General features: G+C 39.2%; 2 protein-coding genes across 3 annotated transcripts in view; one reads left to right on the top strand and one right to left on the bottom strand.

The window, feature by feature from the left end:
* The window catches only part of LOC124622488 (fork head protein homolog 2-like), a 263942-nt gene extending 262239 nt beyond the window's left edge, over positions 1-1703 (bottom strand). The window contains exon 1 of one of the 2 annotated variants that reach the window (XM_047148202.1): positions 1600-1703. In XM_047148202.1, the coding sequence (XP_047004158.1) occupies positions 1600-1615 (16 nt within the window). In that variant the 5' untranslated portion in view covers positions 1616-1703. Of the gene's footprint in view, positions 1-878 lie in introns of both variants that reach the window. The other variant, XM_047148201.1, reaches the window with a different exon arrangement.
* An 86-nt stretch (positions 1704-1789) lies between these two features.
* LOC124621845 (protein ILRUN) overlaps positions 1790-20283 on the top strand; it is a 42898-nt gene continuing 24404 nt past the window's right edge. The window contains exons 1-4 of the mRNA XM_047147290.1: positions 1790-2119; positions 2832-2951; positions 3026-3255; positions 18488-18642. Of these exons, the coding sequence (XP_047003246.1) occupies positions 1968-2119; positions 2832-2951; positions 3026-3255; positions 18488-18642 (657 nt within the window). The 5' untranslated portion in view covers positions 1790-1967. The remainder of the gene's footprint in view (positions 2120-2831; positions 2952-3025; positions 3256-18487; positions 18643-20283) is intronic.

Here is a 20283-nt window from a genome sequence, read left to right on the forward strand (position 1 = left end):
AAAAAAGGAAAACAAATCTCTTATAGCGCGAAGAGAGGGCGGAATGTAAGGTGGGCAATGGAAAACTACGTACTAGAAAAAAAACTCGTTGCAAACAGAAAGAATGGATTCGGTCTACAGCTAACATTTAAATATTATTAAAAGGAGTTCGCTTAATATAAGTCTCGTTTACGAAAGAAAGAAATTTATAATTTCTAGAAAAATCGTTTTCGCCAAGAAACTTTTAGCGTCCAGGCAAACGCTTATTTTTGCGTTCAGATAATTGGGCCTGCCAATAGAATTCTGTACAGACACGTGAATCTACACGAAACACATTCTTCTATATTCAAAGAGCAAAGTTATACTTCATTGCTTCTCAGAGAAGATAGAATAGAATATTTGAAAGCAGACAACAAAAATATTTATAGCTCTAGATAAGCGCACTTCTTCCACACGAATAACAACTGTTTATTCATCGTGAAGGCACAATAGTTTTGTACCTTGAGGATATATCTCGATAGGATATTTCAGTTTTGTGACAGACATATTTTATCTCGTGTCGGATCTGTCCTCTATAATATTTTTCAATTAATTCGTTAAAACGTCACAAGCTGTTTGAAAATAAACTATATCATGCCTCTACAATTTCTTATCCGTGATTCTCAAGTTTTATCAAGACATCAGTTCGTTGTCTGTGCTCAATAAAACAGTGCGATTACATTAATTTTCACAAAGCTCTTTAGTGCACTACGGACTACAATTACCACGTGTATACGTGCAGCTACACAACGTCTCATGTTTTTAAATCGAGCGACCAGCTACCAACGTGAAAAGCGGTGCAATTTATATGCAACTGTTGAATGAACAGCAACTTTAGAACTAATCTAATGGAAACTTACCACTATTAGCTGGACGATTGCATTGGCCATTAATGGAGCCATTTGTATTGAACAGCGAATTCACATTGAAATTCAGAAGCCACGACAAATCACCGTCTGTATCGCCAGGCTGAGGACTTCTGTCGGCGGTAGCAGCCGGCGCTGCGCTTCCTGAATCAGTTGAGCTATTGGCATCTGTTTCGATGATTTCTTCTTCTTTCTCAACCTGACTAGTTTCAGAAATTGTTACTACATTATCACTATCTATCCAGAAACAATTTTTGTCCGCTTGCAAATATTGCAAATCTATCTCTTGCATATCAGATGCAATTGATACTGTATTGCCGGCTTCCCATGTTCCATCGATCACGATTAAATCTAAACGAGTTTTTTGATCATTATTTTTGGCGACGCCTCTACAGTCGAAAGATAATGCAGTGCGTTTTGCTCCGATGTTTGGCATGTCATTCACCGTCAGAACGTGAATGTCTTCTATAAGTTTTCTTTTACTTCTCCAACCTAAATGCTCAACCATGGTGTAATAATTGCTCCGCTTATATCAGAAAACGCAGTACAAACAAATATATCCTTTTGATTCATTCACTGAATCAGCTAAAAGCATATCTATAATGTTTATGTGAAACATATGAAGCGGTTGCATTCAGTAACTTTGTTTTCTTTCTTTAAATATGAGTAATCTATTAGCAGCACATATTCAAATTCTTTTCACAAACGCACTCACAATATACGATGTCCATGTATGTGTAGCAAATTTTTCAACTTATCAAAGTATATGAGAAGCCCAGAAATGACCGTCGCGTACCCCGATTCAATTTTCGACCACCTCCGCGCGTGTCTGTGCCTTGCACTAACTTGAAAATGCAGCAGATGACGTTTTCTACGCAACACAGCTTGGGTCACGTGACGTGACGTCACACGGAGTAATTTAGTTTCGAGGCCTTCCAGGAGTGCAGAGAGATTAAACGACAAAAGATTTGCAAATTCATTGATGTGGTGGTTTGGTCAGTAGAGTGGATTAGTTTGGGTCGGTGCTTCCGAAGATAATTAGTTCACTTTACTTGGTGAATCTGTAATTCATGAACGGCGAAAATGGATGTTGACAGCGATATAGATCAAACGCTCCTGCAGCAATTCAGCTGTATGGGAACAACAGATCGCGATGAATTAGTTAAACAGCTACAGTCGTTGATAGGAAATTTGAATGAAACAGCAGCAGTTTTCTTTTTGGAAATGAATAATTGGTATGTGTTTCCTCGGACGACATACTAGCTGTCAGAGGATTCTAAATGCATTACTATAAATTTCAATCTTACAATAATAAATACTGAAAAAAAGACCTCTTTCCTTGTGATTTACCCTTGGGAGCAATATTTGTGCCTCCTTTCCATACAAATAGTAGAATTTTTTCTACTTATACAATTGTTTTGGGGTTATGTAGCCCATATTTACAAATGGTTCCTATAGCCCGTTATTGCCATTTTATTACGTCATTAGTAAAGTTTTCTGGCCATTTATGAGGCAAAAAAATAATTGTATTAAAGGAAAGGCAAAGCATGTTAGAATGACGCGTTTGCTTTCGGCCTTCAGTGCATGGATGACGCGTAGGTACCTTGTTTACAAACAGTATCTTAGTGATGTTTTCTGCGGGTAGAAATTATATCTCGGTAATTTAAGAACAATTATGACTTATTACTATTAACACATTCTCGTCCAAATAACGAAAGCTAATGTTGAAAACGGGTATGCACCAGTGTACTGTATCTGTCAGACACTGTGCATTATGTGTAAAATAATGACCTACATATATCTCCAGAAAAAATTCATTATTCATCAGAACAGTGCCCAAATTGACATTCAGTGTATCTTTGTTGGAATGTCACAGTCAAATATAAAATGTTGCATAATAAATGTTTTGAGGGAACATTGTCCATAACTAAAACTTTTGTGTGTCAGGAATCTCCAGGAAGCAGTTTGCTCGTACTTCGATTTTGAGTCACCATACAAGCTTCCGTCAATGTCCCTAGTACGGGATGTGACAGTTGGAGAAGGGGAAAGTATACCACCGTTGACGAAGTAAGTATAGTTTGTGTTATTCTCCCACTAAATTACACATGTTGCTGTCGAAATAACTAGCATTGCTGTTCTAGGTTCACAAAATCGTGGAGGGTTCAGAACACTGGTACTGAGATGTGGCCAGATGGATGTTCACTTCGGTTCAGTGGTGGTGACAGGCTCTGTGCTCCGGAAAGGCTTGCAGTAGCACCAATTGCACCAGGATGTACACTTGATATATCTCTTGAAATGGTTAGTCCTGAACAAACAGGGATGTATGAGAGCAAGTGGCGAATGGTTACACCAGCAGGTTGCTACTTTGGAGGTATGTAGTTGACATTTAAGATGTAATATCTTGCAACTGTAATGTATTAGGTTTCATACTATCTCAGTTCCTTGCGCATCAGCATTTGGTAAACATTCAGAATCAAAATGAATAATTGCGTTGACTGCTTGGAAGCTAATTTTCCTCAACTTGGCCAGTTATGTGACAGCTATTTATAAAGTAAATTTATTGAATTGGATTGAAATTTATTCAGTTTCAGATGTGAAATGTATCTTGTTTAATCAAATTCTTCCAGCCTTATGCATGATCTACATAGTCAAGAGGACTATTGTTGATGTCTAGCAGATTATGAGAAAACAAAAGGCATCATACATCATTATGTCAGTAGTATATTTTGAGAAATATTCCCTTCTCGTGAAAAAACAAACAATTTTACTAAATCTTATTATGGGGATAATCCTTTAATAGGGATATAGTTGTGATATAAGCTCTAATAATTTAACTGTTAAATAGAATACTGAGGAAGGAAATAAATGATTGAGTTAGGCCCTAGTGACTTCATTCCAGAGCAGTCGTGGCATTCAGATTGGTGTCTGATAGTTGTGAATTAGATTTTCTGAAATCTATTCTAGGTGTTGTACAATGTCAGTTTAGTTGAGAAAATATGTGTTAACAGGTTGACTGTTACAAGGCTGCCAGTGGTAACTGCATTAGTTCACTCCTGATGTCCTGTGCCCGCCGGTGGCCATATGCTTGACTTTGTTTGGTGCAGTGTATGTTTGGATAATGTGTAAAGTTGCAAAAACAAAATTCAAAACATTGAACAAGATATTGTACATGATTTCCTGAACATCGATATTATTTCAATCGAAAAATACCAATCAATGTGCAGTACTGCACTATATACTGTATGAATTGTATTGAAGCATGTGGCCTATGTTGGAACATGGTATCAGGTGTGAACATCTGTTGTGTTAGCCAGCAACCTTGCAGCAGTCAACGTATTAATGGAGAATGACACTTAAAGGCAAAGGTAGTATGCAAGGAACATGGTCAAATTTGATGATAAAGGCTATCATTGCGTGTTGAAAGGAAGGCTTTTACTTAGCATAGAAGCATTTTATTTTATGTTTTTTGGAGCATTATTCCATCAGAATTTCATTTCAGATCTACACAAAAAGTGTGAAAAACAAATTGCTGGTTACATTGCGTGTATTCTAACAAAAACAGGGCAATCTTCATGGAAATGTTTAGAGATTCACTTTAAAATCTCATGGTCTGAAATAATGTCCTTTGTTGTGCAAGTTGGAACGTATGGTATACTCTGTGTCAAAGTCTGTTGATAATTTTTATAATTTTTGTACTTATGTTGTGTACATTTTGGTTTGATTTTAATTGGTTTATTGAAAGTGCTTATGCATAATGAGGTTAGAGCTTTTGTTCATAATGTGAGGACAAATCAATAAAGAATGAGAATGACTTTTCTTTTTTCTTATACAGCATACGTGCAATGGTGAGACAGTGTTTTGTGAGGAGGATGAGTCTTTCGAGTTGGCAATATAAAAATGAGAAAAAATTGAATTTGTGTGCACCTGACAACAGTTCCAGAGCAAAACGTGACAGGTAAACAGTTGCCTCTGAATAATGACATCGGTTCTCAATATGCAGTATGCAACTTTTGAAATTTTGCTTCCATCTGCAGAAATCAACATGGAAGCTTGTAAAATGTTGCAAGAGCACATGGTGGAGATGTTCCTCCCCCCAACCAACTACATTTCAGTGGCGCAGGAAGCCCATTAAACTCCAAACGGAGCATCGAGGTGATTTTACTACCAGGTCATGTGATCAGCATGGCTGCCATCATTGTAAGCAAAAATTGCTGGATAATAATGAGTACATCAGCAGAAAGTTGAACATTTATGATAGTAATGCATTCACTATTCTCTATTACTACTTGCACGTGAAGGGCGTATGCACACAAAACTGGTATCATTTGCCCAAGTTGAAAAGAGGCGAATATTGTGGTTGTCAGGAGTTTTAAAGATGTCTTGAGTACGGAGAAACCTAATTCAATTTATCAGTACTGATGATGAAAGCTGGTTTCAACTTTGTGACGTCAAAAGTGTGAATACATGCACAGTTCAGTAATCAGTAGGTTGCCTTGTATGAAAGAAGGATGAGGTCATTCACACGGTGGTAAAGGTAGTAGGGTAATTGTCATTTCTTGTTGTAATTACCATATAGTGATTTATCTTAAAGAAGCCACCTTGTCTCCAACTCCTATGTAACAGCTGGCATAGACAGTGATATAGCAGTGATGTACATTGTCACATGGCCAGTTTTTGACTAGAAGGAACACTGGTTGAAAGACTGAACTGGTTAGCAGGAGGGTTGGGGGTTGAAAATCTTGTATGGCCACCCATGTTTAGGCTACAAATGCTGTTTCACTAAATTACTTTTGGCAAATTTTGGGATGGTTCTTTTGAATAGGCCGCAAGGAAGTGCTATTCTCATCCATTCTTTTCTCAATTCAGACCTTTGCTGTGTCTTATGGCCTCAACATTAACGGAACATGAAACTTAAATCTTCTGTACTTGCACCCTCCGGTGCTGAGCAGAGCTTTTAGTTCCACTTTGCCTGAAATCATAAATAAATGGAGAGGTATAGTGAATTGTCACAAGGTATTATGAAGAACACAGAATTAACTCTGAATTGAAGGTGGTGTCGAGATGGCTGCCTGGCTTCCTTAACATCTGTCCATATTAGCAGATGTTTTGGGACACACAGATTTTATTTAAGGTGAGTGCTTTGAAGAAGAGCATGGCAGTATGCACTCTTGTCTAAAGTAATTACAAAGTAAGAAAAACAAAGAAAAGCTTTTGCATTCTCATTCTTTATTGACTCCTCCTAGTATAGTGGTACTGGAATTGAAGTGTACTGGGATGCTAAGAAGCTACATGTATTTTCACAGTGTGTCATTTTTGGTGGAGCACATGCACAAAAATGTGTTGTAAAGAGGGGCATAGTAAAGAAAGTTGCAACATTTTTCATATGAAACACTTGCATTCTTTGAAATCAATGATACTGTTCAGTTATCAATAATGTAGACAAATGGATTAATTAAGTTTCCTCTCCAGAGTAATTATGTAATGTTTCTTTAATTAACCCTTACTTCATCATGCACTTACACACACTGAAGGCAGTTTTCTTTTCGCTTTTTTTTTCCCTTCTTCTTTTCTGCTTTTTGTTTCAAACATCTCATTCTTTGGTTTTTATTGTGTCTTACTAGCTATTTGGCATTTTACTTACTGACATTTTAGTTTAGGCTTAAGCTTTGTATCCTTAGCATTGTGAATCATTCTTTGTAGTTTTTGGCGATGGTAAGGTGATGTACCGTACATTCCACTCAAGCTCATACAGGCTTACACCATTTTTCTCCTCCCAAGTCCGGTGTGTAGATTTGAAAAAATTGTTGCCATATAAGTTTGAGACCACATCAGTTTCTTTTTTTTTTGTTTTGACATAAGCTCTATTACATACCAATTTTTGATAAAAATGTCTATTTTCTCAACAGAAATAGAGTATTATGACACACAGGTGTAGAGAAAAATTTGAGTGTGTTATTGTAAATGATGAACAGCTGATTTATGATATTCGTGTTGGGTATACAGCTCGATCGTGTAACTATCAACATGACTTTGTGATCCGGCTATGGATCCAACAAGAATATAATCAGTTAATATGGAGGAAAGTTTATGTAGTCACACAAGCAATTGCTTACTCAGCTCTCATTAAATTTTCATTCAACTGTATTAATTGTATTGACTAAGCAAGATTGCTCAATAGTAGTGCATGGGACTTTAAACTGTGGACTGGGTTTCAGTTCCTTTTCTGGCCATCCAGACTTAGATTTTCTGTGATTTCCTCAAAAAGCTTAACTCAAATTCCAGGACTGTTAAAATTAAATGGATGTGGCCAACTTCCCTCCCCATCCATGTCTGTTCTGAGAGTTAAGTCTCTAATGACTATTTTGTAGATTATACATTAAATCCTAAATTTTTTTGCTAAAAATATCATTATATTGAAATACTGTGAGTATAATGCTCCTTACACATAAAACTGGTTTCATAGTCACAACTTTCAAGGCTTTGACTTCATATTGGTCCTAAGATAATGCTTTGAATAAATGAAAAATGTCTAGTTGCACTTGGAATTCCACATGTGAATTGTAGTTCCAACCACAACCAGCAGTGAAAAATGGTTCTTGGGACAGATAACGGCAAGAGTGTATCGCTTTTCATTATGTCATGTTTGTGCTCTAAGAACTGACTTACATTTTGATAACTGTTTTTGGTGTTAACAGTTAATTTAGCTCTGAAGGTATTAGTAATCACTGGGTATTTCTACTCTGTGAATGAATAACAATGATATTTATTCCTGGAGGGAACAGTACAAAACCGCATTTGGGTGCTGTGTGGTAGTGTGTACTTTCTCTATTAAAAGAGCGAGAGTTCAAAATCTGTGTGAATACTCTTTGCTGTTACATATTTCTATGCTCCAAACATCAGTCTGCTATAAGTGAGTGGTTGCCTTTTCCTTATTTTACATACTCTCTAAATGAATTATATGTGGTTGTAGCAGTAGTAATAACCAGTCATCACACTATAATTTTAAAAATTTTAAAACTGTGTGTTATTTCTGTAGCTGTTCTGAAGTGTTTACTTGATCTGAGGCTAGAATCATTAGTACCAATTTGCTAGAACCTAAAATTAGTTCTTTCAAAACAAAGAAAAGTAGGTTAAAATGTTAGAATAGTTTATTTTGTGCTCCTCTCCGTTGTTTGAATTTTTTCTCTACTTTTTTTCTTTAGATGGGGTAGTTGGTACTTATTATTTTGCTTTTCCTATTTCCCAAATAGGTCATCCATTTCTTAATGATAGTGTAGCTTTATGTTTCATAGCAATATGCATACATGAAATTTGTTATTTTGTTGTGAAAAGGAAAGTTGCAAGTCACCTTATACTGGAGATGCTGAGTCGCAGATAAGCACAACAAACAGACTATCACAAATTAGCTTTTGGACAGTATGGCCTTCATCAAAAATAGACCACACACACACACACACACACACACACACACACACACACAGACTGCAGTGTCTGTCAACTGAAGTGTGGCTGAAGTGTGCCAGAGACTGCAGTCGTGTGTGTGTGTGTGTGTGTGTGTGTGTGTGTGTGTGTGTGTGTGTGTGTGTGTGTGTGTGTGTGTCTATTTTTGACGAAGGCCATACTGTCCAAAACCTAATTTGTGACAGTCTGTTTGTTGTGCCTACCTGCGACGCAGCATCTCTGCTATATGGCGAGTGGCAGCTTTCCTTTTCATAATATTGTTAGATTTCATTCTGGATTTTCCATTGTTATTTTGTTGACTATGCATATGCCAAACTAATGGATTGAGGTGGAGCATTGGGTGTCACCTAGTTGTTGAATTCTCTCTCTCTCTCTCTCTCTCTCTCTCTCTCTTCTCTCTCTCTCTCTCTTTTCTCCTCTCTCGTCCAAGGTGGTACAGAAAATCTTACCGTTGAGTGATTCAGATAAATGAAGTGATTTATGAGGCTGAATGTCGTGTAAATATGTAACAAATTGGTATTGGTATGATGTGTTTACCATGAATACCAGCAGTGGAGGGAAAGGAGCTTGTCACATGGGAAAGATGGTACCAGAGAAACTGTAGATACTATTCTTTGTTGCTGGGTTTAACACTGGATGACATTCGGGCAAGGAAAAATGTGAATCTGCTCTAAGAAAATGATTTTACTTCTGCTGCACCATGAGCTGATATTTTCAAATATCACAATATTTTACAATTACATACATTGTTCTGTCTCAGAAAAGATTCTAATGTTGCACCTTTCACTTGAGTTAATTTCATTAGCCCTTAAAACAGCTTTTGTGTTCTGTGGTTTAATATTTAAGCCTGATCATTAATGTTAACACATATGTATACATATACTGTAAACTAACTTGTTCTACAGTACCTTGATAAAGGTATGATCTATGTAACATGTAACTAATATGGTACCACTGGCAGAAGCTACATTGTGCAACCATTCCATGAGGAATGTTTCAAAAGCATGAGGCGAAGTGTGATATCACAACAATGAAACACTGGATTCGTATGGGGGAGGATGGTGGTTGAAATACCTGTCATGCCATTCTGATTTTGGTTTTCTGTGCTTACCCTAAATCACTTCAGGCTAGTGCCACGATAGTTCCTTTTAAAAGTTATTTGCTTCTTCATTGCACCATTTCCAATGACTTTGTTGTTCACGGGAGGTAACCTCGATCTTCCTTTCTTTCAAAAGCATGGAGTACACAGTTCTGTTATATAGTGCATTATGCTGTTATTGGGAACCATGGGCAGTTAAATCTTCATTAGCTTCTTTGCCTAGGTGCACACAAAATCCTGACTAGTTACTCTAAGCATGTCTGCAGTCCTCCTCTTCATTGGATGCTGTGAAACCGTGACTGTGTGTGTCACAATCCTTGGAAAGATTTCATTTTAATCACAATTCTTGGAAAGAATTCATTTTAAGTGAACCATCTGAAGCACAGTATAACACCTGCTCATTAGAAACAAAATAAGTATTGTGACCCAGTGAATTGTGTTCAGTCTCAGCCTTTAACACTGGTTCAGCACCTGCCCTCTCATGTAGTTTCTTCTCTGTTGATATGCACCATAAAGTAAACCGTAGCCCACATATCACCACCACCACCACCACCACACACCACAGAGGATTTTTTTTAGAATACTTTCTAGTCCTCATCTTTCCTGCACCTGTTCATGCAACCTATGTGCTGCTCAATGTGGTATAATATATCTGACAAACCATTGCAACTTACAATGACAGGAACTAAGTACAAAAGATGGGGGGATCACCTGTTGGTGGATGTGATAGCCATAACCTGTAAGATGTACAGGCTTACTAGAATTACAAATTTCTACAAAATTAAAGTGGTTTCCCACAGTCTCCTCAAAAGATCCAACACATGATGCAAATCTCATGCTGCCCAGCCTGTGCATTGCAGCCTGGCTTGTGTGGTACACAGAACAGTGCATGTGGCTCACCAGAGTGAACAGCTGGATGGATTCCACCTAACCAGCCTTGGCATACCTTGCTGGCTTGTCTCCTCCCCAACCTGACGGGCTACTTACTTGCGAGGCCAGCCATTGGCTCTGCTGCATATTACAATCAATATCGGTCTTCAGAACTCTGTATTTATTCATCATTGTTGTTACTTCTATTAATGTCAGAAATGAAAATAATCAATTTTTGAAAATATAACGTAACTGGACAGATAAAAGAATTTTCTCACCAAGGAAAAACACATGTAATTGATATTACATATCATGGCTTTCAGAGACAGTAGCTCCATCTTCTGGCAAAAGGGTTTGAAGGGGAAGGAAGGGGGGTGAAGGAAAAGGATTGGTGAGGTTGAGGAAAAGGGGAGACTTTGGAAAAGCCACCCAGAACCCCGGTTCAGGAACTTACCAGACCCAGTGTTCTGTGTGACTTTTCCATACTCTACATGTCCGAATACAATGAAAACATTGTGACATTGTATTAGGGTAAGTTTTCCAATAGATCTGACGACTGTCACCACTGACTGAAACTGGTAGTCTAAGGTACTAGCAATTTTGTGATCATGTTGTTGTTGTTGTTGTAGTAGTTGTTGATGTTGTTGTGGTCTTCAGTCCTGAGACTGGTTTGATGCAGCTCTCCATGCTACTCTATCCTATGCAAGCTTCTTCATCTCCCAGTACCTACTGCAACCTACATCCTTCTGAATCTGCTTAGTGTATTCATCTCTTGGTCTCCCTCTACGATTTTTACCCTCCACACTGGCCTCCAATACTAAATTGGTGATCCCTTGATGCCTCAGAACATGTCCTACCAACCGATCCCTTCTTCTAGTAAAGTTGTGCCACAAACTTCTCTTCTCCCCAATCCAATTCAATACCTCCTCATTAGTTATGTGATCTACCCATCTAATTCTCAGCATTCTTCTGTAGCACCACATTTCAAAAGCTTCTTTTCTCTTCTTGTCCAAACTATTTATCATCCACGTTTCACTTCCATACATGGCCACACTCCATACAAATACTTTCAGAAACAACTTCCTGACATTTAAATCTACACTCGATGTTAACAAATTTCTCTTCTTCAGAAACACTTTCCTTGCCATTGCCAGTCTACATTTTATATCCTCTCTACTTTGACCATCATCAGTTATTTTGCTCCCCAAATAGCAAAACTCATTTATTACTTTAAGTGTCTCATTTCCTAATTATAATTCCCTCAGCATCACCCGGCTTAATTCAACTACATTCCATTATTCTCGTTTTGCTTTTGTTGATGTCCATCTTACACTCCTGGAAATTGAAATAACACCGTGAATTCATTGTCCCAGGAAGGGGAAACTTTATTGACACATTCCTGGGGTCAGATACATCACATGATCACACTGACAGAACCACAGGCACATAGACACAGGCAACAGAGCATGCACAATGTCGGCACTAGTACAGTGTATATCCACCTTTCGCAGCAATGCAGGCTGCTATTCTCCCATGGAGACGATCGTAGAGATGCTGGATGTAGTCCTGTGGAACGGCTTGCCATGCCATTTCCACCTGGCGCCTCAGTTGGACCAGCGTTCGTGCTGGACGTGCAGACCGCGTGACACGACGCTTCATCCAGTCCCAAACATGCTCAATGGGGGACGGATCCGGAGATCTTGCTGGCCAGGGTAGTTGACTTACACCTTCTAGAGCACGTTGGGTGGCACGGGATACATGCGGACGTGCATTGTCCTGTTGGAACAGCAAGTTCCCTTGCCGGTCTAGGAATGGTAGAACGATGGGTTCGATGACGGTTTGGATGTACCGTGCACTATTCAGTGTCCCCTCGACGATCACCAGTGGTGTACGGCCAGTGTAGGAGATCGCTCCCCACACCACGATGCCGGGTGTTGGCCCTGTGTGCCTCGGTCGTATGCAGTCCTGATTGTGGCGCTCACCTGCACGGCGCCAAACACGCATACGACCATCATTGGCACCAAGGCAGAAGCGACTCTCATCGCTGAAGACGACACGTCTCCATTCGTCCCTACATTCACGCCTGTCGCGACACCACTGGAGGCGGGCTGCACGATGTTGGGGCGTGAGCGGAAGACGGCCTAACAGTGTGCGGGACCATAGCCCAGCTTCATGGAGACGGTTGCGAATGGTCCTCGCCGATACCCCAGGAGCAACAGTGTCCCTAATTTGCTGGGAAGTGGCGGTGCGGTCCCCTACGGCACTGCGTAGGATCCTACGGTCTTGGCGTGCATCCGTGCGTCGCTGCGGTCCGGTCGCTGGTCGACGGGCACGTGCACCTTCCGCCGACCACTGGCGACAACATCGATGTACTGTGGAGACCTCATGCCTCACGTGTTGAGCAATTCGGCGGTACGTCCACCCGGCCTCCCGCATGCCCACTATACGCCCTCGCTCAAAGTCCGTCAACTGCACATACGGTTCACGTCCACGCTGTCGCGGCATGCTACCAGTGTTAAAGACTGTGATGGAGCTCCGTATGCCACGGCAAACTGGCTGACACTGACGGCGGCGGTGCACAAATGCTGCGCAGCTAGCGCCATTCGACGGCCAACACCGCGGTTCCTGGTGTGTCCGCTGTGCCGTGCGTGTGATCATTGCTTGTACAGCCCTCTCGCAGTGTCCGGAGCAAGTATGGTGGGTCTGACACACCGGTGTCAATGTGTTCTTATTTCCATTTCCAGGAGTGTATATCCTCCTTTCAAGACATTATCCATTCCGTTCAACTGCTCTTCCAAGTCCTTTGCTGTCTCTGACAGAATTACAATGTCATCAGCAAACCTCAAAGTTTTTATTTCTTCTCCATGGATTTTAATGCGTACACCGAATTTTTCTTTTGTTTCCTTCACTGCTTGCTCAATATACAGATTGAATAACATCCGGGAAAGGCTACAACCCTGTCTGACTCCCTTCCCAACCACTGCTTCCCTTTTCATGTCCCTCGACTCTTATAACGGCAATCTGGTTTCTGTACAAATTGTAAATAGCCTTTCGCTCCCTGTATTTTACCCATGCCACCTTCAGAATTTGAAAGAGAGTGTTCCAGTCAACATTGTCAAAAGCTTTCTCTGAGTCTACAAATGCCAGAAACGTAGGTTTGCCTTTCATTAATCTAGCTTCTAAGATAAGTCGTAGGGTCAGTATTGCCTCACGTGTTCCAGTATTTGTACGGAAACCAAACTGATCTTCCCCGAGGTCAGCTTCTACTAGTTTTTCCATTCGTCTGTATAGAATTCGAGTTAGCATTTTGCAGTCATGACTTATTAAACTGATAGTACGGTAATTTTCATGTCTGTCAACACCTGCTTTTTTGGGATTGGAATTATTATATTCTTCTTGAAGTCAGAGGGTATTTCGCCTGTCTCATACATCTTGCTCACCAGATCGTAGAGTTTTGTCAGGACTGGCTCTCCCAAGGCTGTCAGTAGTTCTAATGCAATGTTGTCTACTCCCGGGACCTTGTTTCGACTCAGGTCTTTCAGAGCTCTGTCAAACTCTTCACGCAGTATCATATCTCCTATTTCATCTTGATCTACATCCTCTTTCATTTCCATAATATTGTCCTCAAGTACACTGCCCTTGTATAGACCCTCTATATACTGCTTCCACCTTTCTGCTTTCCCTTCTTTGCTTAGAACTGGGTTTCCATCTGAGCTCTTGATATTCATGCTAGTGGTTCTCTTTTCTTCAAAGGTCTCTGTAATTTTCCTGTAGGCAGTATCTATCTTACCCCTAGTGAGATAAGCCTCTACATCCTTACATTTGTCCTCTAGCCATCGCTGCTTAGCCATTTTGCACTTCCTGTCTATCTCATTTTTGAGACGTTTGTATTCCTTTTTGCCTGCTTCATTTACTGCAGTTTTATATTTTCTTCTTTCATCAATTAAATTCAATATTTCTTCTGTTACCCAAGGATTTTTACTAGTTCTCGTCTTTTTACCTATTTGATCCTCTGCTGCCTTCACTACTTTATCCCTCAAAGCTACTCATTCTTCTTCTACTGTATTTCTTTCCCCCATTCCTGTCAATTGTTCCCTTATGCTCTCCCTGAAACTCTGTACAACCTCTGGCTTAGTCAGTTTATCGAGGTCCCATCTCCTTAAATTCCCACCTTTTTGCAGTTTCTTCAGTTTTAATCTACAGTTCATAACCAATAGATTGTGGTCAGAGTCCACATCTACCCCTGTAAATGTCTTACAATTTAAAACCTGGTTCCTAAATCTCTGTCTTACCATTATATAATCTATCTGAAACCTGTCAGAATCTCTAGGGTTCTTCCATGTATACAGCCTTCTTTTATGACTCTTGAACCAAGTGTTTGCTATGTTTAAGTTGTGCTCTGTGCGAAATTCTACCAGGCGGCTTTCTCTTCATTCCTTAACCCCATTCCATATTCACCTACTATGTTTCCTTCTCTCCCTTTTCCTACTACTGAATTCCAGTCACCCATGACTATTAAATTTTAGTCTCCCTTCACTACCTAAATAATTTCTTTTATTTCATCATACATTTTTTCAATTTCTTCGTCATCTGCAGAGCTAGTTGGCATATAAACTTGTACTACTGTAGTAGGCGTGGGCTTCATGTCTATCTTGGCCACAATAATGCATTCACTATGCTGTTTGTAGTAGCTTACCCGCACTCCTATTTTTATCCATTATTAAACCTACTCCTGCATTACCACTATTTGATTTTGTATTTATAACCCTGTATTCACCTGACCAAAAGTTCTGTTCCTCCTGCCACCGAACTTCACTATTCACACTATATCTAACTTTAACCTATCCATTTCCCTTTTTAAATTTTCTAACCTACCTGCCGTATTAAGGGATCTGACATTCCACGCCCAGATCCGTAGAACGCCAGTTTTCTTTCTCCTGATAACAACGTCCACTTGAGTAGTGTCCCCCCCCCCCCCCCTCCCTCGAGATCCGAATGGGGGCCTATTTTACCTCCGGAATATTTTGCCCAAGAGGACGCCATCATCATTTAACCATACAGTAAAGCTGCATGCCCTCGGGGAAAATTAATGCTGTAGTTTCCCCTTGCTTTCAGCCATTCGCAGTACCAGCACAGCTGTTTTGGTTAGTGTTACAAGGCCAGATCAGTCAATCATCCAGACTGTTGCCCCTGCAACTACTGAACAGGCTGCTGCCCCTCCTCAGGAACCACGCATTTGTCTGGCATCTCAACAGATACCCCTCCGTTGTGGTTGCACCTACAGTATGGCTATCTGTATCGCTGAGGCACGCAAGCCTCCCCACCAATGGCAAGGTTCATGGGGGGTGGGGGAGGGGGGGTGTTTGTCATCATAGATGGAAATAAAAGAGGTTTATTCTACACATTCCAGGTTCACTGTTCTATTCATGACCATATCTTGTCTTTTGTTACTGAGACATATATATTAAGACAGTACCTTTCATACTGGACTGTGTTACATTTTTAATAAGATAGGATTCACCAACAAAATAAAGTGTCTTCACCTTACATATCATTTTTTGTACCAAAGAGATAACTAGTCATCATAACATTGCTTTTCTTCTTGCTGTTAAAATTTCAGTAATTTTAAACAAATCAATACCAGTTCTGTCTTGTCCTTGTTATACACATAGATAACTCTGTATGGCGAGTGTGCTACGCAGATGCTTGTAACATATCCATTCCTTCAGAGCAGTCCATAACAATCATTCCATGAACCTTAGTAGATCAGCCAAGGCTGGGTGTAACTTCTGAGTGGAAAATATTCTTTCATTCAGTAATAGTTAACAGAGGTGGACAGCAGAGTACAGCAGTGCCACTGTTCCAGCGCACCATCTGTGATGCATTTACTGTTATAAGTGTGTTGTGTATTTTTATTTATTGAAACTGTAATTAAAGAAGAGTAAAGATTTAACTTTGGAACTGAAAATTTTGTGATAAGGCACTTTCCTGTATTAGGTCAATGAATATTCCAAATATTACTGTGCAAAAAATGAGTTCAGCGATTTGTGTAGCTTCACACACAGAACTCGCGAGACTGAACCAGTGGTAGATTGCACCTGGTATGCCTCAGGTACAGTGTGTGTATTGACGGCACCTTGGGGGCTACCACTGAGTGAGGTGGCGCAGTGGTTAGCACTTAGAAGTTGTATTTAAGTTTTCTGTGTTTCCCCAAATTGTTCCAGTCAAATGTGAGGACATTCCCTTTGAAAGGACCCAGTAGATTTCATTTCCCATCCTTGAAACGTTCCGAGCTTGTGCTGCATTTCTGATTGCCTCGGTATCAATTGGGCATTAAACCTGAATCTTCCTTTCTTCCTTCAGATGTGCTGTTGGTGCACCAGTCACATTGCTCTGATGTAGTCAAATATATTATCCCTTTCTCTTTTGTTCTGGGGTCTTGACAGATACTAAAATTTTGTATTTACTTACAATATTTACACCCATATGTATTGCTTCCTATTAAATATACGTGTAAGCACATTTACAGCTGTGGTAATTTCATAAATTCCCATACTGCAAGCCTTAATCAATTTATTTACTGGTGTTACATTATTTGTGATATACTTTGTGGCATCCTCAAAAAGAGAGTATCAATTCAGCTCTTTACAGCTCAGCTTTGTTTGAAAAGCTGTCTATTGAGTTTACAAGAAACTGTATAATGTGGTAAGATTTCACTGGCACGTTTCATTTTACTAAAAACAAAAGTGATGAAGAAGCACGAGTCTCAAACCTCCACTGCAGTTGAATGCACCAAATGCAATAGTGCGAGATCTGGTCTAGCACCTAACTGCAACTGTGCCACAGAGCACATACACAACTTTGGCCCCCCACTGTTAAAGGGTTGACAGCCTTTGGTTTGTTACACTGATTATCTTGTTGATTTTTTTAGGCGATTTCCTACTCTCTTCTAGGCAAACCCTCGCCAGAATAAAAGTTTCATGGAATTCTTGCAGTGTCAGATTTGTCAGTCTCAAGCTTTCAGCCATTTCATCTCTTGTCATCAGGCGATCAGAATAAACCATTAGATGCTTTAGCTGACCTATTGAAATTTCTGATGAGATGAAATCTCGACGTTGACAAATCTGATGCAGCAAGAACTCTGTGAAGCTTTAGTCAGTGATACCAACAAGTAAAACTAGCTTTTTAAACTCTCACTTAGAATTCTATTTCTTTCTCAGAAACATAGTGCACAACAGTCAAAACATGAAAACACCAGAACAGAGGTAACATGATTTATGGATAGTTGATGTACATAATGTGCTAGCCACAATGTTGAAACTGGTATAGTATCTGGACAGCAAAGTAAAATAGTTGCAAAATTTATGATGTACTGTTGCCCATCATGCATGTGTACTATAAATTGTATTAAAACCAGAAAAGAAAGTAACAGTAAGTGCACTAATAACATTTTACCACGGGGAACAATAAATAAGCTGTTGCTCTTTAATAGTTTTTGGACAATAGGTCACATCTAATGTTCAACTTAAGCTTCCTGTAAAGTGAGAGCAAGGCAATCACTCACAGGCTAATATGTGGTGCATACACACACAACAGATAACTGTTGACTAGCCACAGAGCTCTGGCTCTTTTCCATTAGAAACTACAAACATCCGTGTGCGCCCCCCCCCCCCCCCCCCTCTCTCTCTCTCTCTCTCTCTCTCTCTCTCACTCACTCACTCACTCACTCACTCACACACACACACACACACACACACACACACACACAAATTCGCGTGAGCGTCTGCTACAGGTGAGTGATTGCTTTTTTCCTCATTTTACATATTTCCATTATTATTCAACTTCGAAAGAAATATCTACAGTTCTGTGGAACAAGTAGTGTTATGGATTGAAGATTAGGTATTTAATAGGTACTGTGTTACTTATGCTAAAATGTGTTGGATTAAACTATTTATAACTGAAAAAAGCTACCAAACAACTTGGAAAAAAATTGCTCTGTAATAAACTTCTTTTGTATCTTCTGTTAGCCTACATATATTGAAGTATCGTTGCAACCTTTTTGAGTTGAAATTGTGCAAACTGTGATCTAGGAAATTTAAAATTAACTTTACACACATTAGAAGTTCCTGTATCATAAAAATGCATTTGGCTAATATTGCAAATTTACTTTCAGATGTTATATGGGTTATTGTCACTGTGGCGGAGGGAGGCACTATGGCACTGACACAACAGTTGTCTCATCTCAATGACCTAGGTTCCCCACTGCGCCAGGTTAACCACTCTAGTCTGAATCCATTTGGTCCTTCTCCCACTCAGACATTGTTCCAGGTAAGAAAGTTACACACGTTTATATTCTTTGTATGTCGAGAGCTGATTTTATTGAAATTTGATAAAGTTTACCGAAGTGTGTTATGAAAACTACTTACCAGCAACAAAACCAGATACTGTTGGAGCAGGGCTGACACACAGAAATTGGAAAAACTTTTGCAGTTTTTAAGTTTGGTTTTCATCGGAAAGAATGGACAGATAAGATATGTGGAAATGTGAGGGTAAGAGTACAGTGGCTGGAGGTGTGATAAAGTCTGCAGAAGTAAAATATATTTTTTGGCCCATTGCTATTTCTGAATTAGTTTGCATACCTCCTTTCTTTCATAATTTGAGGTTGTAGTGAATTTTCTGTTGTTCAGTTCTTTTATTATACTACCCTTTTTATGATAATATTTTGCTATGAACTACTTAAAATTTCTGAAAGCTGGAGATTCAGCTTTTGACAACTGTGCTTACTGTTTCAACAACTGGTTAAGAAGGTACTGTTCTGTCACTGATTAGAAATATACCCTCAAAAGACCAAGCGTACCATGGAAAGTATGAGCTTCTTAATGGGAATATGATTTGTTCATGGTAATGAGAAGAGAAGGGGATTGTTTAAGCAATATCTCAGCCACTGGATCTCTCGATATTAATCAAGCATCTTCATAATAGCATTTCCTTTTTAGAACAAATGCTACTATTTGGGAACTCCTTGGTGATTGTCATCTTACATTATGTAAATTGTGTTGCTATATACTGCTTGTACAAACTTCAGAACTGCAGACAGAATGACCAGCCATAGATGTTACCATTGCTCTCAGCATCATTATCTGTTAGCTGTATTGTGGAAATTCTCATTTTAAAACTGCTGTCGTTGTTCACTTCATTGACATTATGGTCTTACAAATGTCTCCTTCCTTGGGGAAGCACTTTATGTACAACCTATTCTCAGGTGTCTTAAGAATGTGCTGGTTCTGTTCGGATTGGTACCTGATGTGCCATTTCTTCTACATGTCATTATTTTCTTACATTCCCACATTTTTCAAAGTGACACCACTTATGCAATTTAAAAATTTCAGTTGAAAATTATGTAAAAATTTGCGTTGAAAATTACTAATTTTTCCTTTATCATTTTAACAAAGAGATAGATGTTACCATTGCTCTCAGCATCATTATCTGTTAGCTGTATTGTGGAAATTCTCATTTTAAAACTGCTGTCGTTGTTCACTTCATTGACATCCATGCGAAAGATCCAACCACGGTATGACTTGCGACTACTGAAATATATAAAACATGCTCATAGACTTATTACTTCAATATTTGTTGGAAATTCAACTCTTAAGACACTTGCCATTTACAGCCATTACTTTTCTGGCAATTGTAACATAAGAACTTTGCATGTTTTACCTTGTGAGGTAGTTTAGAAGCTCAAAAATTATGACAATGACCTACTACACTCTTACTTAAGTTCTTGAATAATTTCTATAGCTTTATATACATATGGATTGGTCTGGTTTACTTTTGACATGTTTTTTGATGTGAACTTTTTGTTGTATGATAGTTTATTTGGAACATCACTTTTTCCTAATATTTATTCTGACCTGGTGTTTTTTAACTTCATTGTAGTGTTTTTCAAATTCTGAGAATAATATTTACAAA

This window comes from Schistocerca americana, chromosome 7 (assembly GCF_021461395.2).
Source record: "Schistocerca americana isolate TAMUIC-IGC-003095 chromosome 7, iqSchAmer2.1, whole genome shotgun sequence".
Classification (NCBI taxonomy): Eukaryota; Metazoa; Arthropoda; class Insecta; order Orthoptera; family Acrididae; genus Schistocerca; species Schistocerca americana.